The sequence below is a fragment of the Psammomys obesus genome, unplaced genomic scaffold, assembly GCF_907164565.1.
Source record: "Psammomys obesus unplaced genomic scaffold, mPsaObe1.curated_primary_1811, whole genome shotgun sequence".
In the NCBI taxonomy this organism is placed as follows: domain Eukaryota; kingdom Metazoa; phylum Chordata; class Mammalia; order Rodentia; family Muridae; genus Psammomys; species Psammomys obesus.
In genome coordinates, this window is record NW_026585895.1 from 7,948,019 (window position 1) to 7,969,007 (window position 20,989).

The 20,989-nt window shown below is 43.1% G+C and overlaps 1 protein-coding gene across 5 annotated transcripts in view; it reads left to right on the top strand.

The window, feature by feature from the left end:
- The window catches only part of Ttn (titin), a 258,797-nt gene that overhangs the window by 33,700 nt on the left and 204,108 nt on the right, over nucleotides 1–20,989 (top strand). For 3 of the 5 annotated variants that reach the window (XM_055600018.1, XM_055600019.1, XM_055600021.1), the window contains 11 exons: nucleotides 290–553; nucleotides 643–903; nucleotides 1,023–1,283; nucleotides 1,794–2,054; nucleotides 2,870–3,011; nucleotides 3,098–3,263; nucleotides 4,663–4,894; nucleotides 6,345–6,629; nucleotides 6,806–6,931; nucleotides 10,678–10,866; nucleotides 15,148–15,204. In XM_055600018.1, the coding sequence (XP_055455993.1) occupies nucleotides 290–553; nucleotides 643–903; nucleotides 1,023–1,283; nucleotides 1,794–2,054; nucleotides 2,870–3,011; nucleotides 3,098–3,263; nucleotides 4,663–4,894; nucleotides 6,345–6,629; nucleotides 6,806–6,931; nucleotides 10,678–10,866; nucleotides 15,148–15,204 (2,244 nt within the window). Of the gene's footprint in view, nucleotides 1–289; nucleotides 554–642; nucleotides 904–1,022; nucleotides 1,284–1,793; nucleotides 2,055–2,869; nucleotides 3,012–3,097; nucleotides 3,264–4,662; nucleotides 4,895–6,344; nucleotides 6,630–6,805; nucleotides 6,932–10,677; nucleotides 10,867–11,943; nucleotides 12,319–15,147; nucleotides 15,205–16,293 lie in introns of all 5 variants that reach the window. The other 2 variants (XM_055600020.1, XM_055600022.1) reach the window with 2 other exon arrangements.

Sequence of the window (20,989 nt, forward strand, 5' to 3'; positions counted from 1 at the left end):
ATTCCTTTTCTCCCCTTCTCCAACCAGTCTATTAAGCTGTCAGTATATGTTATGCAAACTTCATTATCGCTGAAGTATAGAACAATCATTGCACAATATCCACTTCCAAATGGATCACAGATTTTTCTTAACTAATGGCCAAGTGTCTGCTAATACGAGGGACTACAGAACCACAAAGTGTTGGCTAACCATTCTTTTGCGAGCTTACTGGTGGTGACCAGGTTCAGGACATCTTTGGCTTGCTGGCCATCATCGATATTTTCTAAACCAGTCCTTACCTCTTCTACAGCTGTTAAAATCAAGAAGACGCTGAGGAACCTCACTGTGACAGAGACCCAGGATGCCGTATTCTCTGTTGAACTCACACACCCAGACGTCAAAGGAGTCCAGTGGATCAAAAATGGAGTCGTCCTAGACTCCAACGACAAGTATGAGATCTCAGTCAAAGGAACACTTTACTCTCTGAGGATTAAAAACTGCTCCATGGCAGATGAATCTGTGTACGGCTTCAAACTAGGAAGGCTAGGAGCCAGCGCCAGGCTGCACGTTGAGAGTAAGTTGACTCAAGCTTGTACAGGTACACAACTGGAGGTTGGTATTATGTTGACCGCGTTGCTGAATTTCTCCAATGTTCCTCGCCAGCTGTCAAGATTATTAAAAAGCCAAAGGATGTGACGGCCTTGGAAAATGCCACTGTCGCCTTCGAGGTTAGCGTCTCCCATGACACTGTTCCAGTCAAGTGGTTCCACAAGAACGTGGAGATTAAGCCAAGCGACAAGCACAGACTGGTCTCCGAGAGGAAAGTCCACAAGCTGATGCTGCAGAACATCTCCCCATCTGACGCAGGGGAGTACACGGCCGTGGTGGGACAGCTGGAGTGCAAAGCCAAGCTGTTTGTGGAGAGTAAGTGTTTGGCAGCCCCTGCCGCGTCCCCCTGGGGATTCTTGCAGGTTTGTGCTCTTCTCCTTCATCTGTGTTTCAAGATGAACTCACCGAGACCTTTCTGCTTCCCCGCCCCCCAGCACTGCATATCACAAAGACCATGAAAAGCATTGAGGTTCCTGAAACCAAAGCTGCGTCTTTTGAGTGTGAGGTCTCACACTTCAATGTTCCTTCCATGTGGCTGAAGAACGGGGTGGAAATTGAGATGAGCGAAAAGTTCAAGATAGTTGTACAGGGAAAACTCCACCAGCTCATCATCATGAACACGAGCACTGAGGATTCAGCAGAATACACGTTTGTTTGTGGCAATGACCAAGTCAGCGCTACCCTGACAGTGACCCGTAAGTAAATAGATGGACGTAGGTGCTTGTAAGTGAGTGTGTGAGTATGTGTGTGTGAGTGTATCTATGTTTGTGTGTGTGAGCGTTTGCATGTGCGTGTCTGTGGGAGATGAGCGATGTGTATATGCGCACATAAACATATCTCAATATTTAGCAGATGTGTTCTTCTGTATCGTGCACTTTTTTCACAATCACTGAATCTATTAAAATCATTCTTGATGAAACATCTACCCTGCGTTCACCATGAGTCTCTGCTAGCCTCTTCATGGGCATAAAAGTTTCTAATTACAGTGTCATCAGAAATCTATCTCGAAAGAGGTGCCTGTCACTTTTTGTCCCTGTCCCTCTCTCAGCTGGCCTCTCACACGTGAACAGCGTTGAAGCTCCCACCTTCAAATTACAACCACATCAACACAGGCCAGAAACACTGACAGTCCCATTCTATACGTGTTACAACCCACTACTTACTTATGTCACATCCTTTCACTTTTCTTCAATCTTCCTCCACAGCAATCATGATTACATCCATGCTGAAAGACATCAACGCAGAAGAAAAAGACACCATAACTTTCGAGGTGACGGTAAACTACGAGGGTGTCTCTTATAAATGGTTAAAGAACGGCGTGGAAATCAAGTCGACGGACAGGTGTCAGATGAGAACCAAGAAGCTCACACACTCGCTGAACATCAGGAATGTTCATTTTGGGGACGCTGCCGACTACACTTTCGTGGCTGGAAAAGCCACATCGACGGCCACCCTTTATGTGGAAGGTATGACTTTTTCAATGTATCCACAGGGTCAAAGCTGTCAAATACACCATGTAAAGGATTACTATTTCAATTCATGAATGGATAAGTAAAATGTGTTATGTCCATCCAATTGGGGTGGTAATTAGAAATAAAAAGGAATTACTAGCACAAGCTTTAATATGGGTAAGTGCTGAAAATATTACGAGAAATGAAAGAAGCCAGCCACAGAGCAGCACATACAGTATGAGTCCATTTATAGGAAATGGCCCTAATACACAAGCCTATTGAGATATACATCATTAGCTTCTGTCTAGCAGGAGGTGATGGCAAGTGTTCTCAAATATGATGGCTAAGTTATGCCTGAGTTCTTTCCGGGGAAAATGGAATGGTTTTAGAATTATGGGGATGGTTATAAAACATATACTGAGGAAGCCATTGAATGAAACAGTTTGAATCAGGACTGTCTAAACTTTTGGCTTCTCTGGGCCACATTGGCGTGGCCCACATGTTAAACCCAGGGTGCCCAGCTGGATCCATTAACCGAAGCATGTACTAACTAATCGACAACATGTGTATGTTTATTTTATATGGCCTAGTAGCAAGATGATGTCTTATTCATATGTAATAACAATGCACCCAGTTTACAAAATAAGTTCTGAGCCATTCTTAAAATATTCTGTTTGTTTACAGATCTTGAGTTGGGCCACATCCATAGCTTATCCTGGGGTACATCCAGGCCCCTGTCTGGGGGTCAGATACCTCTATAGAGGTACAGAACAGATGGCATGTGGGTTATATATCACCAAGTGCTCAATTTTTCATGTTCTGTTTTCCAGCCCGTCATATAGAATTTAGGAAACACATTAAAGACATCAAGGTTCTGGAGAAGAAACGAGCCATGTTTGAATGCGAAGTTTCCGAACCCGACATTAGTGTCCAGTGGATGAAAGATGGCCAAGAGCTTCAGATAGCAGACAGGTCAGTAGCTCTGCCTTGTTGTGTTCCAGCTCTGCCAGCTTTCCTGTGATCCCATGCACTAAGTTCTAGTTTTCTTCCACGCACAGGATGAAGATTCAGAAGGAGAAATACGTCCACCGCCTTCTGATCCCATCCACACGGATGTCTGACGCTGGCAAGTACACCGTGGTGGCAGGAGGCAACGTGTCGACCGCCAACCTCTTCGTGGAGGGCAGAGATGTCCGCATCCGAAGTATCAAAAAGGAGGTTCAGGTATCATCCACATGCCGATGTTTTTGTGTGTGACGAATCATCAGTAGTTTTTATCCACTCCTATGCTGATGCCCACGAATGGCTTCCCCCAGGCACGCAAATGGTGCACAGGCACATATCTACGCAAAACATCCAAATGCATAAAATAAAGATAACATTTTGAAACGGCTGTAGAAACTTTGCTACCTGCCGTGAATCTCCAATCAGAAACAAACTAAAATTTAAATTGTGACAGTCCCACAATAGCTCCAAATGATGTCATATTCTTGGGCGTTTTTTTCCTATGGACAGGTAGATATGTAGGATTGTAGTGTCTGCGCATGCTTGCTGTGGGCCTAAGAGTAACCCCAGTGTGAGCCATGCTGGATTCTTAGCAAGGATGCTCAGCAGACACTTTTGCCACCTCTCTTAGTCCTTGTTCTATTGCTTGAAGACACACCTACACCGAGGCAACTCCTACAAAGAAAGCACTTAACTGGAGGCTTGCCTGCAGTTGCAGGGAATCAAGGCTGGTCATCATGGTGGGAAGCAGACAGGCATGGTATGGGAAAGCAGAGGGCTTTCCAGTCTGATCCACAGGCAGCAGGCAGAGAGACGAGACCTTACAGTTCATCCCCCGGGACACACCTACAAGAGCAAAGCCACACCCCCTAATCCTCCCCAAACACTTCCACTAACTGGTGAGCAAGCATGAGAACATAAGAGCCTGTGGGGACCACGCCTTCTCAAACCGCCTTGCCTCCCGCTGTGCTGGCAGTGCTTATCCTTATGGGCGCCAATCTTTCCAAATGACATAATGGAAGACAGAGGATGTTCTAAGAAATCCATTTTGAGTTAAGCTCCATGATTTTTCTCTTCCAGAAAAAAGAAAAAAAAAGTCATGGTTTAGAAAGCCTGCTTTGTGTTAACACTTGCAGTGAAAACTTAGTATGACCCAGCTGAGTCTTCCCTGGTTTTCTAGTTCTGAACCTTGGTTTTTTCACTTTTAAACTGAGGACAGTAATTGCTATGTAGCCCAGAACGTTATAGTTCATATGATGTGAAATCAGATTGAAGAATAATTAAAAGCCTCCAGATGTAAAATGTCATCATTTCAGTTACTATTTACTCAGCCACAAACATTTAGAGATGAAATAACTGTCGCCCTGGGCAGCCTCCCTCATCAGTACAGGTATAAGCTTTATTCCTTAATAAGAGATTTGGGTACTCTTTGTCCAAAAGCACACAGGAAAAAAAAATTGAAAATGTGCTGTAATCAGCCAACTTGTTATGTCATATGGTGTGTTGATTTTTTCATGCTCTTTAAGCAAACAGCTTTAGAAATAAGTGGATTTAACAAAACTTAGATCAGATTCATTCTCAGTTTTCTTTGTTGTTATTATTTCTGTTTCATGAACAGGTCATTGAGAAGCAGCGTGCTGTTGTTGAGTTTGAGGTCAACGAAGATGACGTTGATGCCCACTGGTACAAAGACGGCATTGAAATCAATTTCCAAGTTCAAGAACGACACCAGTATGTGGTGGAGAGAAGAATCCACCGGATGTTTATATCTGAGACCAGACATAGCGATGCAGGCGAATACACCTTTGTGGCGGGGAGAAACAGGAGTTCTGTGACTCTCTATGTCAATGGTATGTGGTTAGACTTCAACGTATTTTGTAGCTACATCTGCAATAATCTCTTTTATGCCGCTAACACAGTAGTGGTATCTGGGAGTTTTCTAGCAGATGCATGACACTCATCTGGAAGTAACTGCATTTGTGTTCCTATCAGCCCTGTGGAGAGGAGAGCAGCTCCTGAAGGGGCTATTGAGATGTCATTTCCAGGAAGCACCTGCTGGCTGGAACTTCATTTGTTTGATTGACACTTCTGAACATCCACTGTGTGTCAGTTATAATATACTCCAGATGGCTTTTCAGATACAGCACTAAGCTATTAGAGTTTTCTGTCCTAATGGCTTAAATGTAAATAATGCTACTATTACAAGAAATGAATGGGGACATCTTCAGCCTTCAGTGCAAAGCTTGGAAAACCCCTAAGCTCTCAGTTGAGACCCTGCAGTGCCTAGAGAGCCACAGGCAAAGTGTTAGGAGGCTCTCTCTGCCCCAGGCTCGAAGACCAGAGCTTACCTTTCTCATGCTACCAGGAGCTCCCTAACAGTCGTGGGGGTGGGGGAGTGTCTCAGTAAAGTCCTGTGCTCCTCATCTGAAGCCCTAGCTCTGAATTTAAAGCTTTACAGGACCAGAGACTAATGTGCTAGACTCCCAGAAAAGAACAGAAGCTGCCTCCCAGCCACATCTCTGGCTCTCTTGGAGCAAAACTCCTTGAGTCATATGGAGGGGTGCTAGGAGTTGTCTCAACATTCCTCAAAACAATCCATTGGCCGTACTCCCCTTTGGCCCTAGACGATGGGGTTGTCATGGCATCTAGTCTTGTTTCCTCTGCAGCAGGAGTAGAGAGATGGAAGGGCAGAGAAGCCAGGAGGTGCCAGACACTAGCCTTTTTCCCGTGTTTGAGGTCCCATCCAACACTGAGAGTATACACTGATTAGCATAATCATAAAGCTGGCTTTTGTTAAACCTGTTTAATTGCATTACTGACATAGAATAGCATTGAGCAAGTCAATGCTTACAGGCTGTGTCCCATTGGCCTCTCTATGTAACAGAAATACACAATAATAAATACTTATAAAGCAAAGAAATATGGATGTGATAAGCCCCTTCACCACAGAATTTGCTCAAATGACTTTTAAAAATAAGTAGGATATGAGAATTGTTCTACATTTTTAGCTGTCCATCGGTATGTCCTGATAACAAAGCCGAATGATGATGTTATACTTGACACTCTCAGTCCCTCCCATGAAACATTCTTTAAAAGATCTTTCTGAAGTTATTTCCTTTCTTAAGAGAGAGAAAAAAAATCCCTCTTAGCACAAAGACTATTTCTGATATTCTGAGGCAAGTAAAGAGATCACAACACTGAGGTTTTGTTTCTAAACAAACACAACATCTTGAAACAAATGAGTTGCACATTGCCGGTCCTTCTCTTCCTTCATGGCTGGTTTCTGGTGTTGTCTTCCAGCTCCTGAGCCACCCCAAGTCCTGCAGGAGCTCCAGCCTGTCACCGTACAGTCTGGCAAGCCCGCTCGCTTCTGTGCTGTGATATCCGGCAGACCACAGCCCAAAATTTCCTGGTACAAGGAGGAGCAGTTGCTTTCCACTGGCTTCAAGTGCAAATTTCTCCATGACGGGCAGGAGTACACACTCTTGCTCATCGAGGCCTTCCCGGAAGATGCAGCTGTCTACACTTGTGAAGCCAAGAATGACTATGGCATAGCCACAACATCAGCTTCCCTTTCTGTGGAAGGTAGGAAGGCCCGGTGACTTTCCCAGCCACAGAGAAGCTCTTAGAAGCCAGCCTGAAGTTGTCACAGGGTAGTAACAATAGATGCTGGCCAGCTCTGTAATCATTCTCCTGTGGTGCCCAACAGGGAGGGCTGTGGGGGAACTAACCATGACAAATGCTGAGGTCTCTTTCTTTAGTTCCAGAAGTTGTCTCTCCGGATCAGGAAATGCCAGTTTATCCTCCTGCCATTGTCACTCCACTTCAGGACACAGTTACTTCTGAGGGGCAGCCAGCGCGTTTCCAGTGCCAAGTTTCTGGGACAGGTAGGCACTGGGTGAAAATGGGTCATTACAGTTTACAGAGGATGTGGGAAGCACAGTGTTCTCAACCTCTTATACAGCATAAACGTCTCTCACGCATAAGGTGTTGATCCTGAATATATGTACAATATGTACATATGTATATTGGCTGCTAGATAAATATATACACACATACATATTTACTACTGTTTTATATAGATTTTGTTTTGTATGTATATATCATTAGTACATATATAATAATTATATATACTCCTTGCTTATTCCTTTTAAAATGGGTGAGGTGGTACAACTAATCTTTGAAAAATCTTTAAAGATTTTTTCCACAAATATCTTTAAAACATCTTATAATTGTGGCTACATGTTTAGTCTTTTAATTGGGAAATTGTGGCAAAACTTATAATTCTTATGAATTGGCATATAGTAGCATTTTCATAGATTTCAAGGAAACTACTTATATGTGAGGTGTTATTGGACAATGTATGTGAAAGGTATTGTCCTGTTGTGGACAAACGCTTAAGCTTTAGATTCAAAGGTGAAATTGGAATTGTGATTCCAGTGTGTTCCCTGTATATGAACGAATGATTTTTCTGGTCGTCTTTCCCTCATGTTCATGATGACAATAGTACTGTATTAAACCTTAGAATGTATATCTCACAAGGGTGGGGATTGGGCCTTAGTGTTTAGAACCTGGTGCTGGGGAAAAAAATTGTGACTCCCAAAAGGGAAGAGGGTCTAGGAATGAGGGGATCCTGGCCCTAGGAGAATACCTTGTCCAAAGCAGATAGTCAATAAGATTGGTGATGGGTGAAATGAATGACTGATAAATGAATAATATCAATTGGCAAGGCTGAGTTAAAAAGAAAAACTCATGGCAGCCTCTAACACAATGTTTACCATACAAATGCCATTCAGTCACAGTTATCTGCTTTTGTTTATAATCATGGGCATGCCCCTCAAATACCACCAGCCATTTACCTTACCCGACTTTGAAAAAAACATTTAAAAACACTATGATTATGGCCTGACCTCATATGTCCACAACATAAATCAAAGGAATGAATAATTTCTTTACCCCCCAATGAAAATTGCCTCCTCATTTTCTTAGTTTTTGTATTGCAACACTACAGGGGAATTCTCAAAGTTTGGTAGTTATTGTTTTGTTTATTATGCTTCTTCCATTAGTTTATAACCCAATTTCTGCCTTGCCAACAGCTATTTTCCTAAACAAGTTAGTATTCCAGTAGATCTTCTAACCAAATGCTGTCCTCCTCTGGGGTGGACATGCTAATCAAGAACCTAATAGACCTGTTTCCATTTATGAGTGTAATTAAAGCTTGGTGTACGAAAAGCACCTGTAGGCATGGCTCCCAAGTGAGTGGTGCTAATACGTTCATTCATTACAGCCTCAGAGACTAGCGCTGGATAGAAAGTGTAAGCAAACTCCATGCACTGCGTCTTTGAAGTGTAGTTTTGAGACATGCTGAGCACCAGTAAGTGGAAGGTAGCTTGATAATGTTCTTCTAATGCAGTAGATTCATCTAAAGATGAAATGGATGTTTTCTGCAATGAATATATTTTAACTGAATTTTAGAGAACAAATTTACACACACACAGATATGCATCACCTAGCTAGCAATAATTATAACAATAATATATGTATAATGTTTTTTAGTCTGCAAATAATATTATAGTTTTATCTTAAATGGTACAAAAATGCATTCTAAGTCTTCTACACCACTCTAGAATCAATAAAGAGAAATCACTTCTGCGTCATTGACATCTGCGTTAGAGTGGAGCTTGTAGCTTCATGGCTCTCTAGCTCCCTAAATGTGGTGACATTTATATACACGTGGATGTTTGTAGACCCTTGGAAGACATCTTTTTATATGCTGTAAATTAAGTTCATGAACTTCCAGAAACTTCCAAAGTAATGAAGTTTTGTTCCCGAGACTGAAAATATTTACCCAACATGCCCAGACCATGTATTTCCTAAGAGAGTGAACCGCGCCTTCCAGAACTGGAGAGGATTCTGAGTTTTCAAGTAACTTTGTCCTAAACTTTCAGAGGAGGGAGGGAGGAAGCCTGGGCACTTTCTGAAGCATGAGTGAGCAATCCCGGGCTGCTGAAGGTCTCTGGCACCTTTTCCTGGTAGAAGATCCAAGGGAGAAAGGGACAGAGTGGGAGGCTGGTGGACCTCACAGAAGCCGTGAGCCACCAGTGAGCAGCATGGGCCACGGCAGGCCGGCCAGATGGGCTGTGTGCTCTGACAGGGAAGGTTTCACTTTTTTGTTGTTGTTCCCTCTATTTATGCATCATTTGTTAGCAGTTCCTGTCCTGTATCTTCCATGGAGACGAGACACACAGGCATACGCACAAACACAGACGCGCACACACATATGAGCATGGAGTTTAATTCACGACGCAGCTGCACACGTGCCACTCGCTTAGCAATGCTCAGCCTTGCCTGTATCACTGATCTCCTTCGGCATCAGACATTTTGCCTTAATGACTCTTAAGTCATTTGTGGGTCGTTCCATGTGTACTATGTCACTGAGCTCTCGCAGCAATTTTATGTAGTGGGTAGTCCATAATTAATTCTTATTCATCCAATCTTATAGATGAAAAGCATGACTCGGAGAGATCAAATGACATGTCCAATGTCAAGAGCTGGCAAGCTCTATGATCAGCATACTGATTGCTAATTACCTTATAAGCTAGGGAGTAGCAAGGCTTGTTTCTTTAGGAAGAAGAGCCTGTGGTTCATAAACAGCTGCTATCACTATCACTGGAAGGAGGTTGACATCATAGATCAACAGTGGCACCAAAATTCTGAATGATTGGGCTACTAGACTGAGCTCCAGAGAGATGGCTCAGTTCCCACACTAAACACAATTAACTGAAAACGCGTGCTTCCTTCAAGTATGGCAACACAGCAACATTTTATTTCATTCTTGATTTGTACCTTTTCTTTTTATTAAGATAGCTCAAATTTTGGTATGGAAAATCATTGAAGGAGTTCTAGGATGCCTAAATTCTTTGAGTTTTTCCTCTCTCTCCATTTGAAAACAGTTATTTTCTATGTAACCATTTTGCTAAAGCTTTTTTTGATATCAGCTCACTAGTAATAAAATGTAGACATGTAAGGATGTCCCCTTCAGGATCAATGGGACGTTGATCTATTCAGATCTCTCATTTGTTTATACTTCTGCAAGCTGCAGGAGATGATTTCCTCACATTCTGTCTCAGCCACAATTTCCAGATCCTTCATAATGTTTCAGTAATGAACTCTTTCTCAAGCAGCTGAACGTGGCATGCAAATGCCTCAAAAGAATAGAACCAACATTTGGGAATGGTGTCACATGCCTGAACATTAGGACTTAGAGGCAGGAGTGTGAGAGGTCAGAGGTCAGTCAGCATCAGCTAAAGTAGCAAGTTTATGTGTGGGCAACCTGGGGCTCTGTTTCAAGAAAATGGTTTTGAAAGAATAAAACTAAAATTTCAGGGTTTGAAACATTGCAACTAGTTCAACAGTCAAACAAGCTGCATTTTTCTAGAATCATATTTCTTCCTCAAAGAGGAAACCAGTCAGACAGTAACAGGTGTGGTGTGTTCATTAGAAAAGTGTAAGACCCTTGAAGCTAAGGGGAAAAAATGAAACGTGGTCTGCTATCTTGTCAGGCTTGTGTTGACAAATAAGTCAAGAGAAATCCACCCATTTTTTAAAGGCTTAAATATGTTTTCTTTTGCAGACTTGAAAGTGTCTTGGTACTGCGGAGACAAGAAAATCAAGCCATCACGCTTCTTCCGGATGACACAGTTTGAAGACACCTACCAGCTGGAGATTGCTGAAGCCTTTCCAGAGGATGAAGGGACTTATACTTTCGTGGCCAATAATGCCGTGGGCCAAGTGTCCAGCACCGCCACCCTGAGGCTGGAAGGTAGGAGCGAGACATTTAAAAATTCCATAATACCGGCAACAGTTACTGGAGATGTCACGTGAACCATTGGTCCTTCCACTCTTCTCATTTGACTCCTGGTTTCCACCTTGTACACAGTTTCATTGACCAGTTCCCTATGGGCCCTTGTTTTTTGTTTTGCCCTTGACTTTTTCTCCATCAAGTTTTGTGATATATTATTGTCTCCACTGGCTTTTCTGCTTCCTGATCAGCATGTATCAGACTGTACAGAAAAATTCTGGGGAAGGGGGTGTGTGTTTGCTTTCTTACTGAGCTAGGATAGAGACCAGACTATTGTCCTGTGTTAGCACAACTATGATCTCACAGGCATTACCTTAAACAAATCCAGGTCTGGTCACAGGGTAAATATGGTCACCAAGGCTAAAAGGATCCCTAAGTGTCGACAGTCCTGCTATTGAGGGGATTTAATGTTTCTATCCATTAATTATATGGTAATCAGAAACACTCTCTGAATCCCTCAGGACTTTAATTCAGAACAGGAATAACAATGGCGGGAAATGTGGCTCAGTGGTACGGCATTTGCCTAGCATGCTTCTGGTCTTAAGTTTGTTCCCCAGCAACACCCACACATACAACAAAAGAATTTCACACAGAATCATGCTATATTTTTCAATGATTGTAACTTATATGATGTAAACAGAAAACATAAAGATTTAGGAGAAATTCTAGTATATCCTTTAATTTTAAGGACTATAATTATAAATTTCTTAACAATGGATTTAATTTGGTTTACAAAACAGAAAAGTCTGATTTATAAACAGAGTGGGAAAGATAATCCCTAAATCTAGCTGCATTCTTCACTATTGGCTTCATGAGCAGTGGAGTTCACTTTATTCCTTAGCCAGTTTGTGTCTCAGTTTGTCTATCTGGAAAATGGTCATAAATTTGTGTGAGTTTGATTCAATACTGACAAAGCATTAGGACTGGGTCAGATTCTAGCTTGTTACTGAAAAATGTGGTAAAATTAAAATAGACAATTCCAAATGAATTTTTATTTAAACAGGGAAAGACATTAAAAACTGGCATGCTTCTTTTCAGGATTTAGCAAATCTGAAGAAATTACATCAAACTCCCGATGGCATGCCTCGCCATCAGTTTCACTTAAGAAGGAGGCCCTTGGCCAAAAGCCCATCTTCATCCAGCCACTGTCAAGCCTCAGGGTGCCCAGCGGGGAGACAGTCAGATTTCATGCCAGAATTTCTGGTGTCCCCAAACCGGCAGTCCAATGGTTTCATGACCACCAGCCAATTCTACCATCAAAAGATGTAGTTTTCCATTTTGAGGAGTCCACAGGCATGGCTTTAATGCTTATTGTTGATGCTTACCCAGAGCATGCTGGGAAATACTCTTGCAGAGCAGCCAATAGTGCTGGGGAAGCCACTTGTGCAGCTACGCTCACAGTGACTACAGCAGGTAAAGCCCCTCTTGCTCTAAGGACTTTGATTTGCTGTCTACCATCCCAGTGCTACTAACGGAGCCCCTGCCGCCTGCTTCCCTGCATACTTCCATCATAATTTACTAACCAACTAACACACAGTACAGCCCGTACAGCCTCCAACTCCAGGTTAACTGTGTACTTGAATCTCATTGACGTATGCATTTCATGGCGTAGGAAACCACTATTTTGTTAGACACCAAGCTTGCTTGGCTGTTCTCTTTTGGGGGAAAGGGGTTGACTTTACCAAATGATACTGTATCATCTCACCATAGAATGATGCCTCTGCGTAATAATACAGTAAAGCATATGATGGAGAGCAGATGGCTTGTCAAATGTAGTTAGCCAAAGGAGAAAATGTTTGGGGGTGGAGAGAGAGCCAGATGGTGTCCCTCTGCATGGCTGAAAAGATAATAGAAGGAGCCAGATTCTGTACTCTGTCTGCATAAGCCTTCAATAACCGCCCGTTGCTGGACCACTGGCAGTGGACTTTCTCTGGTGTGGGTCCTATATTGTAGAACACACTGCATCTGGTATGATGCCTTCACGTGACAGTAGCATCCTTCATCTTTGTCTTCCATTCCAGTTTGTGTTTCTGACCTAGACAAGTGAGAAAGCTTTACCTTCTCTTCTTTTTCTTGTTGCTTGGTTATATGACACAAGCTCTAGATAGACAAAGCTCTAGGAAAGACAATTAATGGTCTGTAGATAATTTTTCTATAAATGATACTGCTTTTACAGTCTCATACGCTCTTGAAATTATAGCAGTTTTCTCATGGCAATGACATTATTTTAGTTGTTATTGTGCTTGAATCTCTATTGTGTCTGAAAGGGCACAAAAAATTGCCTGGGAGAAGTGCATTTCCCCTTATCCATAACCTTCTCTCTCAGCTACAATAGATCGGGAATATCATATTTGAAGTGCCTGAAGCTTGTGTTCTGTATCTATAGGCAAAGGACCTTTGCTGGGTCTCATGGAAAGGGGTCAGTGGACAGAGGTCAACCACGCTCAGGGGTTAGAGGAAGGAATAGCCACAAATGCCTCCCTGATGTCTGTCAAATGGTTGATGGACATCGGAGCTAACAAGGGAGCAGCAAAGCTCTGTCTTATGTGTCTTACTTATATCTGTCCAGAATTTCGGTCATCTTCCATGCCAAATGGGAGACTCAGTCTCATTCATTCATTTAATGCATCTGCAATCTCACCCCCCAAAGATGATTCTTTTCTGAATCTGCGATTTTGCTCAATGGCATTCTCTGGATCTTCTTCCAGCACAAACATTGGAAATGTCCAAATGAATGAAGTAGCTCTGTCTAGAGCATTGGCTCCCAGATTCACTGCAGTATTTGCCCAGCACAGTGGTCATACAGAACGATTGTTTATGTAGAGGTGCTCTCTAGGGGCTGTGGAGGTGAAAGCTGTGGCAGTTTTGCTGCATTGTGTAATTAGGAGTTGATTGTATTATAGAAGCGAAAGGTCTGGCTCCTTCGGACCTCCTCTAAAAAGTACAGTGCTGATCATCGTCTTCATGAGTGGATTAGGATTGAGACTTTGTGCCAGGAATTCTTCTGTGCTCCCTTCCAACTGTTTATGTTACTAAACTATTACTGGAGCAAGGGAAATTTTTTTAAATCCAGACAGCATTTCTTATGCTTATAACATAAGCATAAGCAACAGTATTGAAGATGAGATACTTTTGAGTGTTTAAAGAATGAAGGATTGAGCACAAGCATCTAATTATTTAACATAAAGCCAGTATTAGTGTGTGCCCCCTTTACTTTGGTCTAAATCATTTATATAAGCTACATGACTGTCCACAAAGATTAAATAGAAATGTAACTGTCTTGTGAGGCCGTTTGATTGGTGGTCTTAAATGCGTAATAGAATATATACACCAAATGCTCCTTTTGAACCTAACATGCTGCTTTCCTTCTCATTCTAATGACAAAATCCATCCTGTGGCAATCAGCATTGAGTTGTATTCTTGCAAACACAGCTAATGTATGCCTTTCCCTAACTTAAACTAGCAAAAGAATCACAGGGCACAAAATCTTCAAAAGCTGCTCTTCATTCAGACACTGAAAGTATTATACTAAACAACTAAAATAACTCATGAAGTAAAAAGGACCGTTAAAGAAATAGTCGAGTTTATAATTTATATCATGCCAAAGATCACAAGGAAATGCAAAATAAAACAAAACAAAAAACAACAAAACAAAACACAGCCACTGCCAGTGCTCCATGCGTTAAAGAACATGCGCCTCAGGCTGCCAGCCTTGTCCTGGGAGCTGTCCTACAGACCACTGTGCCCCAAGCCAATACCTGTTCCTTGTGTGATAAAAGAAACTTAGAGTTGAGGAGTCTCTGTTAACTGGCTGATGTGTAATTGGACATTGTATAGTTTCAAGTCTGAGAGGTGGTTCAAATCAAGGGGCCATTTACTAGTTAAAACAAAACTTCATTCTGTAGAAGAAAACCTAAAAGTGGCAAGCAAGCAAGTGCATGTTCCTAATAAATGGGGTTTCATCGCTTAGCAAGAGTGCAGTCAGTAGGACAGGACAGAGGGGATAATTTTAGCTTTTGAGTTGCTTTCCTGAGTGCATGTAAAGGCATGGGGGTTGGGACACTACCCTGTCAACTCTGATACATCAGTGATGGATCTGGCACGGGTATTTTGGTGGGGTGCGTTTTCTCTTTTACAGCGGAAGGGTGGTGTTTATTACATAAATCGTGAATTGATTCAGAAACTGCATGCAGTTACTTACCAAAATTTCTTGTTTTTTGTTTTTTGTTTTTTCAATTTTAGCCCCTGAATCGCTTTTGCATGAGAGGATTGGGCAACAGATCGAAATGGAGATGAAAGGTACTTTATGATGAATGTGAGATTAAAGTAGAAATTCTGGAGGATTGGTGGAATCCTTGACCTGCTTTGTTTCTCTTAGTATCACCGGGGATATGGCATAGATGTACAAATATATCTCTTTGAGTATATATTACTGTGTCGCATGCCTGGTTTAGTATGCTGGTGGTTATGTGCATTGCACAGTAAATTGTTGGATGGGCATTTAAAACCTTGTATTGAAACGTTATCAACCACATTCAGTTTTATGTTTGCAGCCATCTTGAAAAGCGTGTCCTATGAGCAATTGTCATTTTAGTGCATGAAATCATGAAGTAGAAGTTTGTTTTCAAAATCACGGTGAATTGAATTGAATTGAATAGCGGGCGTTAACCTGTCATTTTCAGAATGCAATGTCATGAATGGGTTGTAATAGAAATGCTACTTCTTTTTAGGATGTGTGAAAACCTTACATTCCCACTCTTGGTCTACACCTCACGCACACAGATCACGTTAACACTGATATGTCTCTTATACTGGCTTGCAGATAGCTAGCTCATGTGCCCCTTGCCTGCTTTATTTTGCATAATGTTGTGACTCTATAGCTGTATTAGTTCGAATAAACGCCTTCTCACTTTATTTCATCTAATTATTTATGATTATAGTTCTATATATTTTTTAAATAGTTAATTCTCAAAAATCTAATATTTCAATCTACAATCAAAAGGATCAGAAAGGGCGTTTATTCTACTCTCTGCAAGTCAGGTAAGATTTTCCTCTTAGCCATCAAAACAGCAAAGTTGTCCTGCTCTCAAAACAAATACACACAGGAACATGTTATTTTGAAATGCACTTTTGCTTGTTCAAGAAGAAATTTCAGCAGTCTGAAGAAAAGACCAGACAACGAACCATTGTCGAGTCAGAGTCTTTTAAACAGAGCATGGTGTTGCGTTTATTCGAACAAATATGGTGAGTGAATTTTTTTATGGATTTGTGAGACTCTGTAGCATGCAGTTCATTTCATTTTCTACTTTGCAATTTCATTTATTTCCAACTTTTTCAAGGGCTGTGGAAAATAGTAAAATGCTTTGCAATTTAATTATCTTTCAGGAGAACTCTCTGAGGAGGGAGTTGAAGGTCCGGGAGCTGCTCGAGGTGCCTTTTCTGACTCTGAAGACACAGACAGCCACTCCCTGATGGCTAGGCGATATGCCAGTAGGACGGCATCCACAAGCTCCTGGCCCGAGTGTTTCAAGCCGACGCTTACTCAGAAACTCACGTTTCAGTATGCTTTCGAGGGTGAACCTGCTGTGTTCAGGTGCAGGCTGGTTGCTTGCCCAGCTCCGGAGGTGACCTGGTTCCATAATAACAGGCCCATCCCAACAGGTCTTCGCCGGGTCATACGAACGGAGAGTGACTTACACCAGCACTCTTCCCGCTTAGAGGTGAAGAGGGTCCAAGGCCGAGATTCTGGGAGTTACAGGTTCTTGGCAGTTAATAGCGAGGGGTCGGCCGAGTCCAGTGCGTCGTTGCACGTTATCCAGAAAGGGCAAGATGAGAGATACTTAGAATTTCTGAAAAGGGCAGGACAGGCCTGCGAAAGCATGGGGCCCCTAGGCGAAAGGCGAGGAGAGAGGATGAAGGTTGACCTGAGGTTTACCGGCTCCCCCTTTAACAAAAAGCAGGATGTAGAACGGAGGGGATTGATGAGAACAATCCACTTTGGAACAGCAGGCCCTGTTAGGAGAGTGGGCTGCGTGTATGGGGACGAGTGGTCAGAAGGCAAGCCCCATATCAGAGGGTGGCTTAATGTAGGCGAAAGTTTCCTAGACGAGGAAACCAAAGTGAAGCTGCAGCGGTTACGGGAGGCTAGAAAAGTCTTCCTAGAGAAGAAGAAATTTTCTCTTTTAGACGCATCGTCTGAAATAAGCTCAAGGACCATGAGAAGTGAGGATTTTGTTAGAGACGCTTCATTCTCTACAGAGGAGGTGAAGAGTGGGTTTGTGTGGGAGCTTGCTGAAGACAGGGATAGGGCTAATAACTCAGCTGAAAGAATCATCCAAAATCCATACTCCCTTCCTAATCAAATACGTCAAAATAGAGAACCCCCACCAAGTGTCCAAGAGACTGGTGATGAAGACGTTCTCCAGACTGAAAGTACCCTGAGCCAAGAGACCTTCCCAGAAGAAAGCCTACCAAAGGGCTACTTGTATGAGAATGCCCTAGTAAGTGCAGACATGCAAGCAAGGGAGCAGTTTGAAGAGGCTGTGAACAGCACCATGATCACAGAATCAGCAATGTTCACCTCTGGTCAGGAAACACATGAATATAAGAGTGAGGCGCTATGTAACGCTCCTGAAAAGATCTCTCAAGTTCTCACACCATACTCCAGTGAACCTCTGGATACACTTGTAAAGACTAAAGAAACTGAAGATGTAGATAGTGAAGGAGCAACACAGAGGGCTTGGAGAGAAGGGCAGCGCTCTGCTTCCATGAAAGCGGAAGAACTCAAAACTGAGCAGGAGGAGAAAACAAGACCTATCGAAAATTACTTCCAAAGACATCCACAGCGTTGCCCACCTTCATTTCTTCAGGGTATTGACTCCCAAGAAGTTTATGAGGGTGACAGCTGTAAATTTGTATGTCATTTTCAAGGGTACCCTCAGCCCATAGTGACATGGTATAACAATGAGCTGCCAGTACCACGTAGTCAAGGCTTTACCACTGTTACATTCGAGAACTACTCAACGTTAACCTTCCCCTCTGTACAGCCTCAACACAGTGGCTCTGTTACCTGTGTGCTCTTTAACCAGTATGGAACAGTGAAAGCCACTGGGATGCTTAGAGTGAGGCCAAAGCCAAGGTATGATTCCCAGCATCCTAAGGTCCCAGTGTGGCCTGACTACACAGATGAAGAGGAGGAACTGGCCTTGGTGTTTGACCAGGCCAAAAGTACTCACCCATCTTTCAGTCAAGAGAGCCAAGAACACCTTCATATGCTACAAACGCACCCCCTGGAGCTTTCCTCTGCAGAAGCAGAGCTGCTCTCCTTCCCTGTAGAAATTCAGATAACTGCAGCCACGCCAACCCCAGAACAGGACAGAGAACGCAGGGAGCTACCTGAGTTGGAGCCTGAGGCAACATCTCGAGATCAAACTATGCACTCTCCAAAACACAAATTTATATTCTCCTCTGATATTACTAATGAATCACCAAAAATATTACAGGAAATGCCAAGGAATGCCAGTTGTAGGGAAGGGGATTCTATAATGCTCGAATGCTTAATATCGGGAGAGCCTCAGCCAGTGGTCACATGGTTTCATAATGGAGCCGTGGTAAAGCAGACCCAGAAATTCGAGGTCGAGGAAGTTAATTGTAGCTACAGGTTATATATCAGTGATATAAATTCACAAGATTCTGGAAGATATGAATGTGTGGCCGAGAACAGTTCAGGCATCGCTGAAAGCATGTTAGATTTAACTGTAGAACCTATCTCTTATAGGGAATATAGTCGTTCGGAAAATGTAAGTGGAATTTATGCACAATATTCCAAAAACCAACAAGCACACATTCAAGAGGGCTCTATAAGGACACATTTTTATGATGACCCAGTTCATCCTTTTGCTGCCCAATCAAATACAAAAGAATATACTATAAGGGAGTATTTTCAAAGCCTTGAGACAGTTGGGCAGCTAGATGGGAAAAATGAGGTATACTGTACAACTTCTGGTGAAAAAGTATCCGAAACTATGCAGGGTGCTTCTAGACCCACCGACATCAGTAAGCCTCACAGAGCTGAATTCCTACAGGGCCAAGATGAGGGTCATGTAAGGGAAAGGTCTCAGCTGCACCAGACAGAGGACACTGCTTATCCAGCTGGTGATGATTTCAGGGAAGCCAACATCAGAAGAGAAGGCAGAGATGATTTTGGAAATAGAGGGCCAGAATGGGGAAACATTGAAGGGCATTCTCAAAGTGATTATGTCCATTCCAAGAGGACCTCTGATGCAGTTCAGGGCACAGAAGGCTCACTTTACACTACTTGTGAGGAAGCCCTTGAAGAAGAATGGTACTATCCAGGGAAAAGGGTGAAGCATAAAGTCATTGCATTTGAAAAGCTGCATCGTGCAGAAAAGGGAGTTTTTGAAAAAAGACGGACCAAGAAATCATTTGTTAGCTCCCCGCAGAAGAAACCAGATGATCTAGAGTTCTCGTTAAAGCAAAAAGAATCGGGCTCCAGCGATCTGAGAGGAAATGTGCATCCGGCGGTGGAAATGTCTTCACACCCAGAAGCAGATTTATCTAGCATCGTGATGGATTTGAAGCAGCTTTCCTCTCAGGCTCATGGGAAACTGGAAATAGAAGAGAGGGAACAACAGGAAGAAATGCTTCCTCGTGATCGAGCTGTAGTCTCAGAAAAGGTTGAGTTGGAAGCACCTGTCACGTTTGACCTAAAGCAGTTTCACTCACAGACAGAAAGTGCAAGAATAACGTTCCAAGACTTGGCCAATGGCCAACAAGGTGAAGGCTCTTTAAAAACTCAACAACCTGCTTCAGAAACAACTAATCCTGAAGACATTGTCTTTGATCTAAAGCAAATGTATTCTCACATAGAAGAGCCAGGCACAGTGTTCCAGGGCCAAGAAATTGAAAGCAAGCAGGAAAAGCACAACGAAGAGATCATTTCTATCTGCCAGAACTTTCAGTACGCACAGGAACAAAACACAGCAATTTTAAAAACTGACCATGCACGTAAGCCTTTTTCTGAAGCAGTCGATGAGTCATGGGTTTTATTTCAGACTTCATCTGCTGACACAGGAGAAAGTCATGTTTCTGAGAAGAATGGCTCTGTAGAAAATGGAGAAAGGAGTTTCATCTCACAGTTGAAAAGGGCAGCCAGTGAGGGAGAGCTTTTGGGGGATCATGAAACGGAAGAGGAATCCACCTTGACACCAGCATCTGGTGTGACTCAGGGATACACCGGAACTCTGGACGACCCCAGAGGGGATGTTCAGCAGGCAGACACGCCTCACAGACAGCTCTCTCTGAGTCAGTGCTTGCCATTCTTGGTGACTGGAGAGCAGCAGGATCCCGACGAACAGAGATGTGAAACGCCTGAGGCCTCAGGAGAAGAAATCTCTCAGGAAGTTCATGTTCAAACTGAAAACTCTTTCTCCACCGTGGAAGAAGAGAAGATAGAAACTTGTTTTCCTGAACATCTTCCTAGAGTGGAGGAGGCCCAGACAGCTGAAACAGGGGGATCTGAGACCTCCCTAACACAGTACTTACTTGCTGTGGGAAAGTGTGAGGTACCTGAAGCTAGAGACACCAACCACAAGGCAGAACTCATCCAGAGTGACTCAGTCACTTCAATGGAGGTTGAGGAAGTGACTTTCAACACCGTGTATGAATATTACAACCAAAGGCAGGACTCCTTGGGGCGGCCCTGTTCGCCCGAGTCTGAGGTCTCCATTGATGTGGGAAGTACAAGCAGTGAGGTGTCTGAGTTAGATCAGTTCTACAGCCCACCATCCTCTGTAGAGCATTTAGAGTCTCCCAGGCCTCCTGATGCATATTCTAGACCTTCGGGGACGGAGCAGTGCGCGGCAAATCTAAGAGGTGAGACTCTAGAGAGATACTCAACACCTTTAGAGGAAAATGGGGAAAGATACTCCACACCTTCTGAAGGCGAAGTACCAGAAAGATACTCCACACCCTCAGGGGAGCCTCTAGAGAGATACTCCACTCCCCCAGGGGAGGCCCTGGAGAGATACTCCACTCCCCCAGGGGAGGCTCTGGAGAGATACTC